Source organism: Mauremys reevesii, linkage group 8 (genome assembly GCF_016161935.1).
Source record: "Mauremys reevesii isolate NIE-2019 linkage group 8, ASM1616193v1, whole genome shotgun sequence".
Taxonomy (NCBI): Eukaryota; Metazoa; Chordata; order Testudines; family Geoemydidae; genus Mauremys; species Mauremys reevesii.
Window position 1 is genome coordinate 77,038,658 of NC_052630.1, and position 19,722 is coordinate 77,058,379.

General features: G+C 44.2%; 1 protein-coding gene across 22 annotated transcripts in view; it reads left to right on the plus strand.

The window, feature by feature from the left end:
* The window catches only part of ZNF644 (zinc finger protein 644), a 121,543-nt gene that overhangs the window by 69,391 nt on the left and 32,430 nt on the right, over nt 1-19,722 (plus strand). For 17 of the 22 annotated variants that reach the window (XM_039483169.1, XM_039483185.1, XM_039483176.1 and 14 more), the window contains 2 exons: nt 392-494; nt 1,084-1,933. The exons of the other annotated variants lie outside the window; for them this stretch is intronic. In XM_039483169.1, coding sequence (XP_039339103.1) covers nt 392-494; nt 1,084-1,276 — 296 coding nt within the window. In that variant the 3' untranslated portion in view covers nt 1,277-1,933. Of the gene's footprint in view, nt 1-391; nt 495-1,083; nt 1,934-19,722 lie in introns of those variants that run through there. 22 annotated transcript variants of the gene reach the window in all.

Below are 19,722 nucleotides of genomic sequence, written 5' to 3' on the forward strand. Positions count from 1 at the left end.
GTTCTTCCCTTTCATTCTTAAAACTCTTTCGGACATGGAAGTTCAAACTGTCATTGGGTAATTCCAGGTAATTCCACAATAACAGTTACTAGTGCTTGCTGGAACTAAAATGTACCTAGCTTCATGATTGTCCTATGGTTTTTAGAGGAGAACAAACACTGTGATAAACAAAGATAGGAAAGGACTATCTTTGCGAATCATTCTTTAGAGTTTGAAAGGTAATTGAAAGTTTTGGAATTTAGATTGTAATTTAACATGGCACAGTAAGAGAAAATAAATGGGTTTTTCAGCATGGTTATAAATGAAGGTTTGTTGAATATTTCTATTTGGTTTAGGACTAACTTTTAATTGTTAACTTTTATATATGGAAAATGTTCTCCTTCCTTCTTAGCCTTAGATTGTAAGCAAAAAAAGTCAAGATCAAGATCTGGAAGCAAGAAAAAAATGCTGCCATTACCTCATAGTGCTGATGAAGTTTACATACTCCGATGCAGGTATATACAGGATTTTTATAATTGGTTAACTGAAATTACCGTATCTGGGAGAGGTTATATATTGTTGCTTTTACATAAGAATATTCAGAAATATATTGTAACTGCATTTGATTTAAAAAGTCAATGTTGAGCAAAACAAACAACTAAGTTGAATATTACATTAACCTAAACAAAAAAGAACCTGAAACAGTCTTACATTTTGGAACAGATTTTTTTTTTCCCTCTCCTGGCTGAAAATGTGTTTTCCATATTTCATATTTGGGCAGTGTTCTTCACCTGCACAAAACAAACAAAAGCCTATTAATGGAAATGGGCCATTAACTATAGCATTACAAATGTGAAGGTATAATTTATAGTATAAACTTCAATCTTGTGTTTATATCTTCATAGTCAGTTGAAACCGTTATCAAGTATTGTTGAATTAACCATGAAACCATTAGGATTTTCATCTAAAAAATATATTAAAATGAGCTTTTAGGATAAAAGTTTACTTTCTGTATGATTCTTAATCCTTAGCAATGTCTGCTGACCTGTACTTTGTTTAATGCTAATATATCTTCTTGATGGAATGATTTTAAAATTTGCACAGGTTTTGTGGTCTGGTCTTTCGAGGACCATTGTCTGTTCAGGAAGACTGGATAAAGCACTTGCAGAGACACATCGTCAATGCAAATCTTCCACGGACTGGGGCTGGCATGGTTGAGGTCACAACGCTACTTAAAAAGCCTGCTTCAATTACTGAAACTTCGTTTTCTTTACTGATGGCAGAAGCAGCATCATAGAACAAGGAAACCTTTTAAATTTGAATTGGATGTAAATTTGAAATACTTTGTCATTTTTTAAAAAATATTGCTACACTAAATTATGTTTATAAATCCTAAAGCCAGAGAAGTAGGGAAAGTGAATTACAGTAACATCAAAACAAATTGAGTACTTAACAGTTACAGTAAGTAGTCTTTATATTTTATATAGGGTGGCAGATGTGTTTTTAAGGTTTACTATGTTTTTGTCAGTTACTGTGTTCACTATCAGTACAAGATCATTACATGTAAGCAGCCATTTTTAAATTGTTGCACATGGGTACTTATAGACAGATTTTAATAAAAACAAACCATGCCCTCTACAGTGTTACCAGAATCAAGGCTCTGTTTATTCAAAAAACAAAAACAAAAAAACACACACACACAAAAAACACACTTGCATAGTAAAATAAGATATTATATTTTGTTTGTATGTATGTAGTGTTTTGTATAATACCAAGAACCGCTAATACAACTTACTCAACTTAGGGCATTAAATATCATGTACTTCATAGTTCAAGAGACTGTTTCATTCAAATAGGGCAATTAGTACTATTCTATCTAGGTGTGTAAGTGGGTTTTTTTTTTAAATCATATGAGGCTTTTTTGTACTAAAAAGTGGAGGGAAACTTGTTTAAACAAATATTTCTAAGAGAAATATGTACATAGTACTGGAAATTATTTGTGGTAAGGAAGTATTCTTTACTTCAGTTGCATTTCTCACTGACAATAAAGTGGTGCATCCATGCTACCTCCTACTTTGTCAACAAAGATGTTATTTACCCTTTACGTTTTTGTATCATAGTAGATTCAAATCTAACTTTCTTTATTGCAAAGCATTTTTTTTAAAGTTTGTTTCCTTATGATGTTTTACTTAAAGTCTGACTTGCTTACAGAACAGTTTGCCTCTCTACTACTTTATTTAACACTGTAGAAATGTACTAATAAGAACTGCTCACTACACGGTTTAGGACTAGACTTTTCATTTATAATTCTGTTTAAATTTTTTTGATCATTTTAAGAAATTTGAACACATTGAAATGTTTCTACATATGAAGAGAATGTTTACAATTTAAATTTTAGAACTTGTTTTGGATGTGATTCTGTGTATGAAAACTGTGTAACACTATGCTCATGCTAAGGACCTACTTATGGAATTACTGAAATAAATGTGCTGTGAGGATGGACAGTATGGTGCAGGTGTCTTGGTCATGATAAATTGTGTTTGTTCATTTAAATTGTCATCAAAACGTGATTTAATTTTTTAATCAGTAAATCAGATTCCTCTACAAATCAGTTTTGTATGCAAGTAACATTTCATTTTATTCATGTAGGGTAACTAAAACTGTAGTTAAATCAAGAATATGCATTGATATTTTCTTTATATGTAAATAAAGTTAAAAGCAGTTAAAACAAGGAGTATTTTGGTAGAGTATATACATACCTCACTGCCAGTGAAATTGCTTTCCTATGGTATATCTCCTTACCAGAAAAATCTCTAAATAAAAAGGTTTAAACAAAATATAAATGTCTATAATGTGAAGCATTTCTTATTTGTGTTATGTATGAAGTAACAGTTCATGAGAAGTTGATTTGTCTTGCTTGAGATTAGACTCTCCTCATTAGTGATCCAGAGTAGAATACATTTACTCACAACATAATATGATCTGTTCACAGATGCATTACATTTAATTGGTGTAAATGTCAGGATGATTTTTTTTATAAAGTTGAAATAATCTCCATACTAGGACTTGCTAATATCTTGCAAAAGTAGCTCTGTATATGTCTAGGCTAAAGTCATTAGAGAGGTATTGTAATGTATTCTTAGTGCAGGGGTTCTCAAACTGGGGGTCAGGACCCCTCAGGGGGTCACGAGGTTATTACATGGGGGGGTTGCGAGCTGTCAACCTCCACCCCAAATCCTGCTTTGGCTCCAGCATTTATAATGGTGTTAAATATATTAAAAAGTGTTTTTAATTTATAAGGGGAGGTCGCACTCAGAGGCTTCCTATGTGAAAGGGGTCACCAGTAAAAAAGTTTGAGAGCCACTGTCTTAGTGTAACCTCCCTGTGGATAACTTGAAGCTTTAACATGTCCATTATATTGTTACCTTTCTGAATCAAAAATATACCTCAAAATATTCAAAGGATTTTTGGCTGTGGGAAAAATTTTAAAAATAGGATAACTGAAATATGATGATGTATAGTACAAAAACATCCTACTATAATGTTGTAGGGCTTTTCTTGTTATTGAGAAAGAGTGCTGCCTCCTGATATTTTTAGGATGAGAGGAAAATCTCATAGCAGTACTCCTGAGCATTTCCTTACATGTGTTTTGGTTTGATATACTAAAACTGCATTTAATCTTGATTTTTTTTTTATATATCTGATCGTAAAACTCAGTGTCTGTTATCCTTTAGGAACTGATCCTACATTGTGTAGCGCACAGGTGGACTGCTGTGCCCATGCAAAGCTCCATCTACATCAGTTGGGCTTTGCTTCAGTGCAGCAGTACACCCACCCACTAGACAATGTGGGATCAGGGCCTTAGTCTCTGTCTGCATGGGAGCTGGATTAGTTGTGGATACTGAAAAATAAGTAGGTGTTTGCAAGCAACCTGTGGGATTTTGAGCTCTTGTGGTAGAAAACTTGCTTTGTAAGGTGGAGGATTAGAAAAAATATTCATAAGAAATTAATGTAAATTAGATAAGAACAATGAAATTGCCTTGAAAGTTCAGAATGTTTTATTATAATATTTGTTTATTCTTTTCACAAAAAGATGTTAAGCATATTTTGTGGATGGTTAACTTATGAAAAATTCGGTGAAGCTACAGTGATAATTATCATTGCTAAATATGCTGATAGAGTAAAACCGTACCATGCAGAATTTAGCAGTAGTAGAAAATCTAACTAGGTTTTCAACAAGATAAATAACTTGAATTTAATTTAGTTCATTCAAACCAGGCAGTGTGTAATATCATTGAGTGAATCACTTTATGTAACATCTTCACTTTTAAAGTTAAGTTTGAAGAGCATATGGGTCTAGTCCTATAATCCTTGAAGGAGGAGCTCTGCAACTTCCAGGATCAGGCCCTTAAATTTTGAGAAAATGTTCTGTTTGTAATGGCTACAATTTTGCGTAGTGTGAGCCAGAGCTGCACAATTCTTCAGCTATACCCTCACTGCTAATCCAGATCTGTCTCAAAATGCGGCATCCCGCTGTGCTTGGACTCCTACCAATATATATTTTTTAAAATACACATCTATCCTGATATAACACTGTCCTCGGGAGCAAAAAAATCTTACCGCGTTATAGGTGAAACCACGTTATATCGAACTTGCTTTGATCTGCTGGAGTGCGCAGCCCTCCCCCTCCCGAGCACTGCTTTACCATGTTATATCCGAATTCGTGTTATATCGGGTCGCATTCTATCGGTGTAGAGGTGTATAGGCAAATCTTAGCACTCTTTGAATAGTTACATTCATTGCACTTGGGACCTACATTGGATTTAAAATGAATTATCTAAAAGCGGCTTATTAAATTATCTATCCTTAGGTCTTTTTCAAATAACCCTATTGACCCAAGATGTTAGGACTTCTCTACTCTCCTAGTGTAACTGTTGCTGGGAGTCTTGGTCCCCATCAGTATTTGCTGTCAGATTCCATAAATCCCAATTTCCAGTACTATGGAGGTAATGAAAAATCTGATAGAACAGGCTTAGTTAAATCATTCATCCTTTTCATTTCACAGAGAAGTCTAAAATTTTCAAACTTGTGCACCTAATTCCATATTTAGGCATCTGAATAAGTGGTCTGACTTTCAGAAGTGCTTAGCATTCACAGCCCATTAGCTCCCACTGACTTCAGTGCCTCCATTGACTCAGTAAGTTGCTCAGTACATCACAGCCCACGTTATGTAGGTTCCAAAATATGGATTCTTTGTGCTGGGCATCCAATTTGAAAATTTTGGTCTAGTGTTTGGCCTTTTCTTTTGTTTATAGCCATTACTGGTTACTGTACTTTAATATATTTATTGGTAACCAGCTGGGTTCCCATGCCTTGTCTCTCCGATGAGATCGCCAGGAAGGGTGCCAATTGTGAAGGATTGTTTTTGTGTTGCAGACATTTTTCTCCTTGGAACTGAATGGAGATGATGGCTGAATTAACATAAATCATTCTGACTAGTTTATACGTGTTGCTTTGTGGCCAATTCAAATGACCATGTTCAGCCTGAACTAATAAGGCTGATTTTTTTTTCCCCAGTTAAAAGCATTTATTGGATTTCTTAGGTAAAATATATAATTTGTAGAAGAGGGATTACAGCTTTCCAAAAAGTTGGAAAGAACTGACAGGAAAAGCAAAGGGAGGGGTGATCCATAGGATGTTTGTGAAGTGCAAGACAGTTTTACAGTGGATCATTTATAATGGATGTCAAGCAATAAGGATGATTGGTCTGATTTTTCAGAGGTGCCACCTTTTAGATTTCATGGACTTTCATGGGAGTTACAGGTACTCAAGACCTCTGAAAATCAGGCCACACACATTTTCCAAAATGTTTCAGTCTTTTGTTAGCCACCCTTCCTGAGGCTGCCAAATGACAAAATTCATAAGTCCAGTCCTCTAAGCATAGGGATGTTGAATCTTTGCATGTTTGCTGTGCTTAGGAGGCTTTAGACAGAGTCTTCACTAGGGAGTTGAACCATTTGAATTGCACTCATGTAAGCACCAGTGATAGTGTGTCCACACTAGCCATGTTTCAGGCTAAAGACAGTTGCAGTTTTGTTCTGTCTCCTTATATTATTCTCTTCTACTGCAATGTAGTTGCACTGACCTCCCAATAACTATCCTAGTTTCTGGTACAGCTCTCGCAAGCAGTTGTTTCTGGCAGATTGTGGAAGGACTTCTAGAATGTCCTGGGAAGCACAGGAGAATTATGGGAAAAGTCAAAATTTTGACAAGCCCTTAGGAGGCATCTGAGTGAGCTGCTGCAGAGTGGCGAAATGGTTCAGACAATACCTGCAGAGAGCTAGAGGCACACACACACACATCAGGCACTTACTGCTGCTTGCCACATGCATAGCTGTGTGTTTTAACTCTTGGCTGAATTGCACCCAGTGAACCACGATCACAGGCTTGTGGGACAGAGTTGTTCTGGTGACTTGGGATGGCCAGCTCTACCTACAGAACCTTGGGATGAAAAAAGAAACTGTTCTGGAACTCTTATGCTGACCAGGGCCCAATACTACAGTGCTAGACTTCTGTGGAAAAGAGTAGTCGTCATCCTGTTGAATCTGGCCACTCCAGATTCCTTACCAGTCATCTGGAGAGAGTCAGTCTGGAATCAGGAAGTCCATGGTAGTTGCTGTTCTGGTGAAAGTGTGCAAGACAAAACCTAGTGTATTGCAGGAGTGTGTGATCAAGCTGCTAATGTGCCTAAGTTTATCAAGGTATTTAAACAGATGGGTTTTGTGAGTTGTTGATGGAAGAATCCATATATCCATTCTATGTCCCACCATCTTCCCAAACAAGCTCAGGAATACAGTTTACTGGAAGGGCTGCTTCTCCATGGTGGTGCAGGCTTTCTTGGATCTTTATGAAAAGTTCATGAAGCCTTTGGAGCCTTGAAACATGCATAATTCCAGGATTTTCAAAACTTAGAACTTCAGAAGAGTGAGCAGTGTGGAATCCACCAAACTATTTTGACATTAATGGTGTTATCTTCCAAGGCTTGTTCAAAGATTAAGCCTTTTCCTGAGTATGCAAACATATATAGAAGAAAATTCAGCTATACACTGAGTAGAATGGTGATGGTGAATAGCAAGTGTTTGCTCTTATGAATGGTTTTTGGAAACCGTAATTAGGGATTGGGAAGAAATAAAGGCTATAGTTAACAGAACTCTCTACTAAACTGTAGTTTGTACCCCACTAATCAGTGGACTGTTACTTGCACATTGGTTACATTCCAGAATTGTGCTTTATACAGTTTTAAAGGTATTACCTGAACAGCTAGAAAGAATCTGCTAAGGAAAGTGTTTCATAGAAAGTCAGACTAATTTCATGTGATTTCAGGTGTGTAAGCTCAGCATGCGATGTGGATGCCATTGCCTGGCACGTGGGCTAGCAGAGTCAATGTAATGGAAACATTTTGGCCATAGTGCCCAATATGTAACTTCTTGCAATAAAATGTTCCTATGTTTTGCCTTTTAACACTGAAGTTTGTGTGACTTCTTGAATTTTTTTCCCAACTGGTCCTTTCCAAGTTCAGCCACCTGACTTGGTTCAGTGAGCTGCCATATATGCCAAACGAGGCCCTTCTGCTTCCACCTGGAGCAATGCCCTATGCAGCTAAAATGGGGGCCAAGAGAATTACAAGACCTAGGAAATTCTGAGGGGCCTGAATTGGGGGAGCTAGGAGGGGTCCAGCCAGCTGTTACTTGTGCTACAGTGGTGCAGGTGGAGAATGGAGACTGGTGGAGCAGAGAATGAGTGTGGATGCTTCTGCCCTGATAGGAGGCTATATCCATCCTTTCACAAATAATAATGGCACTATTCATAAGAATCTGGAGAACTTTTCCACTGAGCCTGCCAAATCCACTCTCACTGGTACCTTTATCATAAGGAGCTACCTATCTCCCGCAGAGGGTCCCAGATCCCACAACTCCTCCATCACTGGCTTGCCCATTGGGTCACCAATCACATTTGGATCCTGAGTCCACCTCAAAAAGATCCTGTGATCCCAGCAGTATATTGGGTATCTCTCAGTGCATTTCCTTAGCCTCTTGATCCTCCCTGATGGCAGTCCTGAGCCCTCACAACCACACCACAAAGTGATTCATTGCAGACTCACAGCACTTAAGGGTCACTGGGGGAGCAAATGCCCAGGAGCCAATCAAGTTCATCATAAAATGAGCATGTTTTTCACTAACTGCTATTTTCTCTTGGCCTTGTTATATTGTAGTTTAAGGCCCTTAATCCCCTGGCATTGGATGCTAGTCTTGGTTATCCTTAACTCTGCCACCACCTGGTCATAAAACAGGGTATTTCTAATTATGTTGCCTGGCTTACCTTGCATCTCCACCTCTCCCCAGACCTGAGAGCAGGGCCTGCCAGCTGGCAGCCCATTTATGAGAAGGCTTCCTCTATGACATGCAGATAATATTCAAGTGCTTGAAGCAGAAGATACTTGCAGTCTAAGTAGTTTGCATCTGCAGCCCATGTGTGTGCAACTTTGAACAGGTAAGTGGTGTCTGACCATCTTGACTTCTAGTCACCAGAGCACAGAACCTAGACCAGACAGGCCACCAGAATGCTCTGGAATGGAAGAGGACTATATGCACCATTTGAGGTGTTACAGCAGCAGACTGTAAGTTTTTAACCTCTCAAAACTGGATCTTTTGACAAAAGTTAACTGACAATTGTATCTTTACTTATTGAATGCAGCATTTTGTATTGGGGAGACCTGCAACATCGCCCTCACCTCCCCCCAATGACTTTTTAGGGAAAGTGCTGTATGCTGATCTTTGTACTTGTATATTATTGTAATGATCTGTGCTTTTTGGAATTTCATTGCCAGTGATTGTTCTTCAGATGTTTGGGTTATCTACACAAGGTAGTATTGGTGATGGATCCTTTAGACAGCTACAAATACAAATCATGTCCATGTATGTCGTTGTGAAACATATTCAAATTCAACTTAATAACTTAAGTCAGTGCAGTAATGAATACCGAAGTAATGATTTCTTGCACTTGTTCAGTGTAAGAGATATGACTGACAAAGAGAGTATGAGTTAACAAGATTAAGCTACATTTTAACTGAATGAAGAAGTGCATGTCAACCAGGTATAAACCCTGCTCACTAGAAATCAGACTTTCATCTACCTCTTTTCTAAAAAAGCCAGTTACAGAATGTAAAATAACTTTGTCCTTTTTTGGACATAGACAGTTTTTGCTAGGTTTTCCCCAGCTTCTGAGAGAAAAACAGCAGAAGATAAAGTTGCTGCTTATTTTGTTGTGTTCCATGAAATCTGATTGCTGAATTTACCAGACTCTTCAAATCTCCAAGTGTCTTTACAGGGCAAAGATCACTAATGTGGCCTTGGATTGTCCAGATAAAATATATAAAAGAAGTAGGCTTGTGCCAGGAACAAATACAGGTTTTGAATCCAAATTACCATAGAAGCTGTTTGTTCCACTTTGCCACCTGAATTAATGTTACTGTACATTTTTTAAATGATGGTTCAATCTGCAGACATGAATGATTAGTCACATAACAAATTAGTGTGAGCCCTTCACTGTATTTAGCCTCAGTCACAGACCCCTTACTGATAACTTTCTAACTCCTCTTCCTATTGGGTGTATTGTTTTCCTTCTTAAAGGTCTCTCTCTCTCTTACACATCTGCCATTTTGTCCTTTTCTCCAACTGAACGGTAGGAAGCAACCCTCTCTACAAAAGACAAGGTGGCATAGGCAGCGAATTATATGGGTCCATGGTGCCCGTGCTCACCAATATTTAGGAACGTGGGCCTGGCTCCACCAATGTTTTGGCTTATTGTGCTTTGGGGTGGGGGTCCCATACTTCATGGGGATGCAGGGGCTAGAGGGGGGCCTGGTGCCAGCAGCAGTGAGCGACCTGGCCCCAGCCCACCCTGCTCTGCATTGCTCGGGTGAGGGGCCGGAAGCCAGAAAGAGGTGGGGTGCGGGTTCGGGAGAAGGGGTGGAATGGGGGCAAGGAAGGGGCAGAACAGGGGCGCACTGAGGGCCAGGTCGCTCACTGCTGCCAGTGCCAGGCCTCCCTGCTAACCCCTCCCCCAGCTGCGCTAGACCCCACATCCCCCTGAAGCGCGGGGCCCACAAAGCGCAGGGCCCGGGGCAGTTGCCCCAGTCCATCCTATGGGTCCAGTGCAGCCTAGGGGGGTAGCAAGGGGCCTGGTGCTCTTCTCTTCCTGTCCTGTTGTGTCTTGTTTTACCTCTGCCACCTCAGAGCTAAAGGTTTGTTTCCTAATTGTATTGAAAAAGGCTGACAGGATATATGTAGTTTGAACACCTGTAACTTAATAGTAAGTACCTGTTTTCACTATCTCATTGTGCTTTGTTGCTAAAAGCCAAAGTTGTTCAAGTGATTGCTCATGTGTATTCCACAGTAGGTGTGTGTGCTCGCCACATGCACCGGTACTGGAAGTTTTTCTCCTAGCAATACCCGTAGGGGAGCGCCCTAGTGACCCCTGGAGTGGCACCTCCATGGCGCGGTATAAGGGGCGCTGCACACACACCCCCACCCTCAGTTCCTTCTTGCCACCAGTGAAGATGCTTCGGAACTACTCTGCTCCAGCTTTGCTGTAGTTCGTCCCCAAAACTGCTTGTTCTTTCAGTGTATGGTACCTGTAATTAGTTTAGTTTAGTTTAGCTAGAGCGCCTGGGCTGGGGCATGCCCCATGCCCCAGGTTTTAAGTCGTGCAACACTTGTAGGCAATCTAGGCCAGTGAGTGATTCACATGTGGACTGTTTGGGGGAACCTATCTCAGTGATTGCTGCAAGATTTGCAAGCTCTTTAAGCCTCAGACCAAGAGAGAAAGGGACATTAGGCTCTGGGCTATTCTGATGGAGTCGGCGCTGACCCCAGCTCCGGCGCGCCGCTCTGAGTTGGCACCGCGGTGTCGGTGTGCGGTGACCCTTCGGCACCATCGACTAATCAGCACTGCTCCCCATCCACGGAGCACGCCAAGAAGGCTAGGAAGAGACCTTCTTCGCCATGGCACTGGAGTAAACCCATGACAGAGGCTTATACCCATGTTGGGCAGCCCACCAGCTTCTAGGCCTCCGACTCAAGTTGAGCGGAGTAGCCCAGCCCATTCGGAGCAGGCCTCCCCAGATGTCCGGGTGCCCTCCACACCAGAGACCCTGCAGGCAGCCCGGGATGTTATGTCCATGCCAGTACCAGGAGCACCGCTGATGTCAACTCCACGGTCCAGAAGCAAGCCACCAATAGGATCTCCGCAGTCACCCCTGGCTCGGTACCAATCTCGGTTGAGGGAATGTTCCTGATGCCGTTTGCCACCCAGCAACCATTCAGAGCAAAGTGCACGTGGATTGCCCTCGATGCCCACCAGGCTTTCTGGTTGGGTCTGAACAAGACTCTCGGCACCATTCCGCCTCGAGGCGCGAACGCCGATGGGACTGAGGCAGTCGACGCCAAAGGTCCTCATCTCAGCGGGACTATTGCACCCAGTCACAGCATGAACATCGACGTCATTCCCATTCGTCATTCTGCTCCAGGATCCTGCCACAACACTGCCTCCGCAGCCCCGGGCGTCGATCGCCAGCGCGGGTCCGCCTGCCGAAGCCGATCACAGAGCAGCTGTTACCAATGGTACCAGTCCTCCATGTTGGCAACACTCCTGGCGCCACCGCTCCTCCCGGTCCAGGGACAGCGGCAGGTTGTATGTCAGTTTGGCCTCCCTTCGTAGTCATCTATCAATGGGCCAGGCCAGCCAGGCTGAACAGCCGGCTCTGCCAGAGCCACAGCAGGTGCAGTGGCACCGTGCCCCGTGGCCGGCCCAATGGTACCAGGGGGCACCATGGCCCCTGACGCAGCCCCCAATGGGGGCTCGCTCAGTTGCCAGAGCCTCAGAAGGACCATTGGCCTCCCTCTCCAGACCTCTGAAGAAGGAGTCGGTCGGACATACATCCTCGATACCGTGCCCAGAAACTGACCAGGTGGTGGACCCTCCAGTGCCAGTGGACATGCAAAGTACCGCGCCAGCCTCTTCACCCTCCCCGGATGAGGCAATTACAGCCCCTCCTCCCTCCATCCTGCAGGAGGACTTTAGGGCCCACAAAGAATTCTTTTATAAAGGGGGCATCAAGCCTCCACCTCCAAGCAGAGGAGATGGAAGAGCCCTCGGACTTCCTGGTTAATGTACTGTCCTCCTTGGCACCAGGCAGGGTGCCCTTGCCTCTCCACAAAATGGTGGCAAAAATTTCAAATGCCCTGTGGCAAACCCTGGCCTCATTGGCCCCCATCTCTAAGAGAGTGGAACACAAGTATTTTGTACCCACCAACGGTCATGAATACTTATACACCCACCATGCTCCTAACTCCCTGGTGGTCGAGTCGGTCAACCACAGAGAAGGGCAGGGCCAACCAGCCCCTACCCTGAAAAATAAAGATTCAAGGAGGCTGGATTCATTTGGAAGAAAAATGTATTCGTCCTCGAGCTTCCAGTTATGGGTGGCGAACCACCAGGCTCTCCTGGGCCAGTATGAGTTCAATCTGTGAGGCTCCCTGCCCAAGTTCAAGGACTCCCTCCAGGAGTGCGACAGGAAGGAGTTCAAAGCGCTGGTGGAGGAGGGCACAGCAGCTGCCAGGTCCATTGCCTCTGCGGTGTCCATGAGAAGGGTGTCATGGCTCCTGCTCTCTGGGCTGTCCAGTGAGGCACAGACCTCCCTGCAGGACCTCCCATTTGATGGCAAAACTCTGTTTGCGGAACAAACGGATACAAAGATGCATGGCCTGAAAGTCTCCCGCATGACTCTCCGGACTCTGGGTCTCTATGTTCCAGCTCTGGCTAAACATAAGTTCAAGCCATAGGAGACTCCCACTCAGGCCACCCATTCAAAATATGAGACTGCTTATAAGAAGTTGTGGGACTATAAGAGGTGCCCACAGAGGCAGTCTCGGCCTGCCCCCCAGCCTGGGTCATCCAAGGGCAAGCACGTGGGGAGAAGGCAGTTTTGACAGGATGCCCGGGGCGCCCTGCCAGTTCTCATCAGGGATCCACCCTCAATAAAGCTTCCCTTCTCCAATTGGTTGTATGCTTTCCTCTCGGAGTGGTCATGGCTGACCTCAGACCAATGGGTCCTCAACACCATCTCCCGGAACTACACCCTCCAGTTTACTTCCTCCCCGCCCAGCCACCCCCCTGCCTCTGTCCCTCCTGGGGGACCCCTCACATGAGGCTCTGCTAGAGCAGGAGGTGGGATGGCTCCTGGGCCTAGGAGCGGTGGAAGCAGTACCAGGGGAGTTCACAGGCAAGGGGTACTACTCCCACTATTTCCTTATCCCGAAGGCCAAAGGGGGGCTCAGGCCCATCTTGGACCTGCGAGGCCTGAACCAGTACATGGTGAAGCTCAGGTTCCGCATGGTCTCCCTGGCCCTGGATCCTGGGGACTGGTACACTGCCCTCAATCTGGGGGCAGCAACTCTACCAATTTATGGTCCTCCCGTTTGGCCTGTCTGTGACCCCCAGGGTATTCACGAAACGTATGTCAGTGGTGGAAGCCCACCTCAGGCACCATGGGGTCTAGATCTTCCCCTATCTGGACGACTGGTTGGTCAAGGGCAGCTCCCAGTCGCAGGTGCAGGATCACATGACGCTCCTTCTGTCCACATGTACCACTTTGGGCCTGTTAGTAAACAACACGAAGTCCACGTTAGTCCTGGTACAATGCATAGAGTTTATCAGGGTGGTCCTGGACACCTCATCAGCCAGAGCCTCCCTCCCACTGGACAGGTTCGAGACCCTGAAGGGATTCATCAACACGGTCACAAGGTTTCCGGTGACAACAGCCAGAGCATGCTTCCAGCTCTTGGGTTACATGTTGGCGTGCACGTATGTGGTCCATCACGCCAGACTCAGAATGAGGCCCCTCCAGCTCTGGTTGGCCTCAGAGTTCTCCCAGGCCAGAGACAGGATGGACAAAGTCCTCACGGTGCCCATGCCAGGGATCACCTTCCTACGGTGGTGGTCCTCCATGAGAAACATGCTCCAAGGGGTCCAGTTCAGGGGCAGGGCCCCGTCACTGGAACTAGTGTCCGATGCATCAGACCTGGGATGGGGGGCCCATGTGGGAAACATTCAGACCCAAGGTCTGTGGTCAGCTCAGGATCTGACCCTCCACATAAACATCAAGGAGCTCAGGATGGTACGGTTGGCGTGCACAGCCTTCCGCTCGCACCTGGAGGGCAGAGTGGTCAGGGTTCTCACGGACAACACGGCCTCGATGTTCTACATCAACAGGCAAGGCGGGGCCCGATCCTCTGCCGCGAAGCCCTCAGGCTGTGGGAATTTTGTATAGCCCATGACATCTGCTGACAGGCCTCCCATCTGCCGGGTGCCCGGTACACACAAGCAGATCGCTTGAGCAGGGACTTCTCCTCTCAGCATGAGTGGTCTCTTCACCCAGAAATGGTGCACAGACTATTCCAAGTGTGGGGAACTCCCCAGATGGACCTGTTCATGACTTGGCAGGACCGTCGCTGTCCCCAGTTCTGCTGGGATGGGGCGCTATCTCCGATGCCTTCCTCCTGTCCTGGTCAAGCCAGTTCCTCTGCCTTTCCCCTGATCCCGCTAATTGGCAAGGTCCTGGAAAAGATAAAGACGGACAAAGCCTGGGTCCTTCTAATTGCCCCGGCATGGCCCTGGCAGCATTGGTACAGGACCCTCACAGGCCTGGCGGTCGCCCCGCTGTGGCCATTGCCGTCCTGCCCAGACCTGCTCTCCCAGGACCAGGGCTGCCTCCTCCACCCCAACCTAGTGGCACTCCACCTCATGGCGTGGCAGCTCAGTGGTTAGGTAGGGAGGAAAGGACATGCTCAGAAGGCGTTCAGCGCATCCTCTTAGAAAGCAGATGGCCCTCCACATGCCGAGCCTACTTGGCAAAGTGTTCTCAATTTTCCAGATGGGCGGATGAGTGGGGCGTTTCCCTGGTGGCTGCCCTGATCCAGCTCATTCTGGACTACCTCCTTCACCTTAGAGCCCAGGGCATGGCGCCCTCGTCAGTCAAGGTGCACCTGGCGGCCATATCGGCCTTCCATCCACCGGTGCAGGGCCACACGATATTCTCCCATGCTATGACTGGCTGATTCCTTAAGGGGTTGGATCGTCTCTTCCCGTATGTTAGGCCCCCAGTCCTGCAGTGGGACCTAAACCTGGTGTTGACCCATCTCACGGGGCCCCCATTTGAGCCGCTAGCCACGTGCTTCTGGTCACACCTCTCGTGGAAGGTGGCCTTCCTGGTTGCGATCAGGGTCAGCTAGGTGGGCCTGGGAACTCAGGGCCCTGACCTCCGAGCCCCTGTACACGGTGTTTCATAAAGATAAAGTCCAGCTCTGCCCACATCCTTTGTTCCTCCTGAAGATGGTCTCTGCTTATCACATGGGTCAGGACATTTTCTGCCGGTCCTCTGCCCCAAGCCCCATGCATCCAGTGAGGAGCTGGATGTGAGATGGGCTCTGGCTTTTTACGTGGAGCAGACTAAGCCATTCAGAAAGTCCTTGCAACTGTTCATTGCCTTGGCCGAGCGCATGAAAGGTCAGCCAATCTCCACTCAGCAGCTCTCCAACTGGATCACCTTGTGCATCCGTTCCTGTTATGTCCTGGCAGGAATCCCTCCGCCACCTATTGTGAGGGCACACTCGACTAGGGCGCAGGCCTCGTCGGCTGCCTTTTTGGCCCATGTCCCCATTCAGGACATTTGTAGGGCTGCCACGTGGTCTTCAGTTCACACGTTCACCTCGCATTATGCGATTGTTTCTCAGACCAGGGAAGACGCTGGGTTCGGCAGCGCCATTCTCCGTCCTGAGAGTATGTGAACTCTTTCCCACCTCCGACAGATATAGCTTGGAATCACTTATTGTGGAATACACATGAGCAGTCACTCGAACCTGTTCTGTAACGCATTCTTCAAGATGTGTTGCTCATGTCTATTCCACATCCCATCCCCCTTCCCTGCTGTCGGAGTTGTCTGGCAAGAAGGAACTGAGGGTGGGGGGAGTGTGCAGCATCCCTTATACCGTGCCATGGAGGCGCCACCCCAGGGGTTGTGGGGAGCGCTCCCCCCTACGGGTACTGCTAGGGCAGTGACTCTCAAACTTTTGTACTGGTGACCCCTTTCACATAGCAAGCCTCTGAGTGGCTTATAAGACCCCCGCCTTATAAATTAAAAACAACTTTTTATATATTTAACACCATTATAAATGCTGGAGGCAAAGCAGGATATTTGGGGTGGAGGTTGACAGCTCACAACCCCCCATGTAATAACCCTGCCACCCCCTGAGGGGTCCCGACCCCCAGTTTGAGAACCGCTGTGCTAGGGGGAAAACTTCTGGCACTGATGCACATGGCGAGCACACACACCTACTGTGGAATAGACATGAGCAACGCATCTCAAAGAACACCAGTTACGGAAAAGGTAACTGCCTTTTGTTGGTGTCTCCCCTATAAATAGACCCTCGGTGTCTTTGTTAATGTTTAAATATGCTTTTGAGCAGATGAGAGAAACCAGGAATAGTAAGACCAGAGTTGTAACAATTTCTCCCAAATCTTGATGGTCCAAATGCACTTGTGTTTCTATTTGGTTTCGTGATTGAAATCTCTTTTCTGCTGAATTATTTTACATAGAATGAGCTCAGGCCACATGAATGGAATACTCTCTTTTCCCTGTCCCATGTTTCTGGTTTCCTAATGTAACAGCAAAATGCTGACAAGTCCAATTTAAAATGGAGAAAACTGGGAAATGAAGTATTTGACTTGAATGGTTTTTTGTGAGCAAGCAGCCAGCTAGCTTTTTAAGCAAGGTAGTATTGATAACGTCACAGGGAGACTTAAATGAAAATATGTTGTGTACAAACATATTGAAGAGCCTGAATCATGGCACGTATACATGTTAAAAATGAATACAATAGATGTCAAGAAAATATCCATACAAAATTAAACTGTGATTTCAGATTTTATCTGGAAATGTGCCAGAAGTACCTGAACCCCCCACTGCTAGCAGCAAACAAAACCAACAACCTGCAGTTTAACATTATTTCTTTGCAGAACATAACAGCTGGCACATAATTTAATAAAGGGGGGGAGCAGCAGCACTGGCTTGAAGTCTACACTTGCTGTAACATGTGTTGGGCATTGGATTGGTTTATGAATGGTGAGATAAGATGTGAAGGAAATGCACTTTGTGTTGCCTTAGAAATGTAAAGTAGTTTGCATATTGTGAAGGAGGGTATTTATATCTCTAGACAAACGTATAGAATATCTACTGCCACAGCAGCTATGCCTACCACAGGCAGATTCTTTACTTGTTTCAATTTGAAGCATAAGTTTTCTTACATTGCTGTCTCAGATTTCACAAGTTTATCTACAACTTATTTTACTTCTACACAAATTCTTGGACCAAAAATTTCAAACTTGGTTGTCTAATGTTAGCCACCTCAAAAGTGTCCTGATTTCTCAGAAACCCATTAATGGCCTGTGAGGGCTCAGCATCTCTGAAAATCAGGCAACTTATTTAGGTGTCTCATTTCACACTCCCAACATCTGAATAATTTGGCCTAATTTTACAAACCTCCAGTGATGTTACTGTTATTACTATGCATAGATAGAATAGTTTGAACCCCCCAGAATCAAAATGAAATTGTGTACCTAGTGAACACTAAAGCAGGTGTATTCAGAAATTCAGCTTCAACTGTTCCATGTGGCGGCTGCCTGGGATCATTGGCATGCGCTGTCTGTATACAGTCAATGCCTTGTATTGATTACTATCTCACAAAGATCTCAATTTGCCACCACTATGAAACTGTCCCCATGTAGCTAGAATTTTCTTCTTTAGCACCTTGCTCTCATGAGAGCTATTAGTTGTGTGGATTTTAATGAAGATGGTTCTCATGAAAGGTCTAGGTTTGGGGCAGATATAACTGTGTAGCTGAGATCTCTACATGTGCTCCCCTTTTTCTCTAAGTAGGTCTGAACTTTTCACTTTCTAGACTGAAATTGCCCTATGCTGTGGTTCATTCTCATTGTCCACAATTTTATTCTTACGGGAAAAATCCAGGAGAAAGTAAGTACACACTTGACCTTTCACCACACTGGAGTTTTGCTTTGGTTACCAGTTGAAATGAGTTTGGGTATCATTCAAATAGGCAGCTATGGAATGGTGGACAGATTATGGAACTGACACACAGTTTAGTATAGTTGACATATTACTCAAGAGAGATCTGAGCCTGGAATGGCAAGGGTTGTTCCAGGCTATGATTGAAGAGCAATGGCAGAGATGTATGAAGGACTGGATTACTGATTTACATCCTTTGCTTTCATGATTATTACATTCTCCACTTTTCTTTTAAACTCCAGTGAGCCCTTCCCTATCCAGACTGCAGGCGAGTGGGTAATAGAGGGAATAGCGCTATGCTACTTATCACCTTTAACTTTTGCTGGACTTTTTTTTCTTATAAAATCAGTCATCAGAAGTCAGTGAAACATCTTATTTTCAACAATTCTTCTAGTTAATACATTATATTTTCCATTGCTGAGGGGGAATAGATAGTGCATTTGTTTTTGAAACCTTGACCTCTCTACAGAAGAGTGAGTTACTTCGTCACAGTATTTTGAACAGGATTGTGAATACTCTGTGCAGGAGATGGAGGTCATATTCCCTAGAATAAAAAGAGATAGCTAGTTGTGGCACATCAATGCACTGCAGTGAGGCTAGCAATTAGAATGTAGCCAGACAAAATCACAAGGGGGTACATAAATAAAAGAAAGCTTTAATGTGATTTAAATACCGTGACGGAGTTGCATTCAGTGACAGCCTGGCCACCACGTACAGTGCGACATCATCCTCTGTAGAGATGTGTTCTTCCAAAAGACTTCTGCATCAGCCATCTGGCTCAGACTATAAGCACAGCTCGGTGAATGACACATAACCCAAGGGGACGTACCAAATTTGCTTAAACATAGGCTCATCATCTTCTCATAACAAAAGCTTGAATATGGCCCTAATTTTATATTATGTGGGAATACGTTGTGAAAAAAATTCTAAAAACAAAAGACAAAGTATCTTGGATGCATGCTTTTTAAAACTTCTGTTCATTGCACTCGTTTACAGGTATAATTGAGAACAAAACATTTACTAGATTATGTAGATCACACAGAAGGGTTTCACCCTTATGAGGAAGTTGGTAAAGGTATGTTATGAATTCAGGCTTCATAGGGCTTAAACACAAAAAGAGGGCATAGATCAAATATTCTATTTCTGCATTGATTTATTTTAGAAAGGTAACTTCCATTCTAGGTTTTTGAAAAGATATCAATAGCTACATAAACTCAAGATTTCCCTGTACACCACATCTTGAATAAAATCAAATTAAGGGTAATTCCTCAGGTTCTGACCATCCCCACTACCCAAACTATTAATTCATTAATGGGTTGCAGAGGTGTTTTAGTTGTGTTCAATCTTAACCTCACCCACCATCCATCTGAATGCCTTTCAAATGCGGAGTCTGGGTATTTTGTGTGGAAGAGGGCAGGAGGGAGGGTGGGTGTGTGTGTACATACACAGTGGGTTTATTTACATACTGTACACCAGTCCTTGAACAGAGATGGTCCCAAACAGCAATCTCCTCTCAGAAATCTCACCCCAACTACCTATGCTTA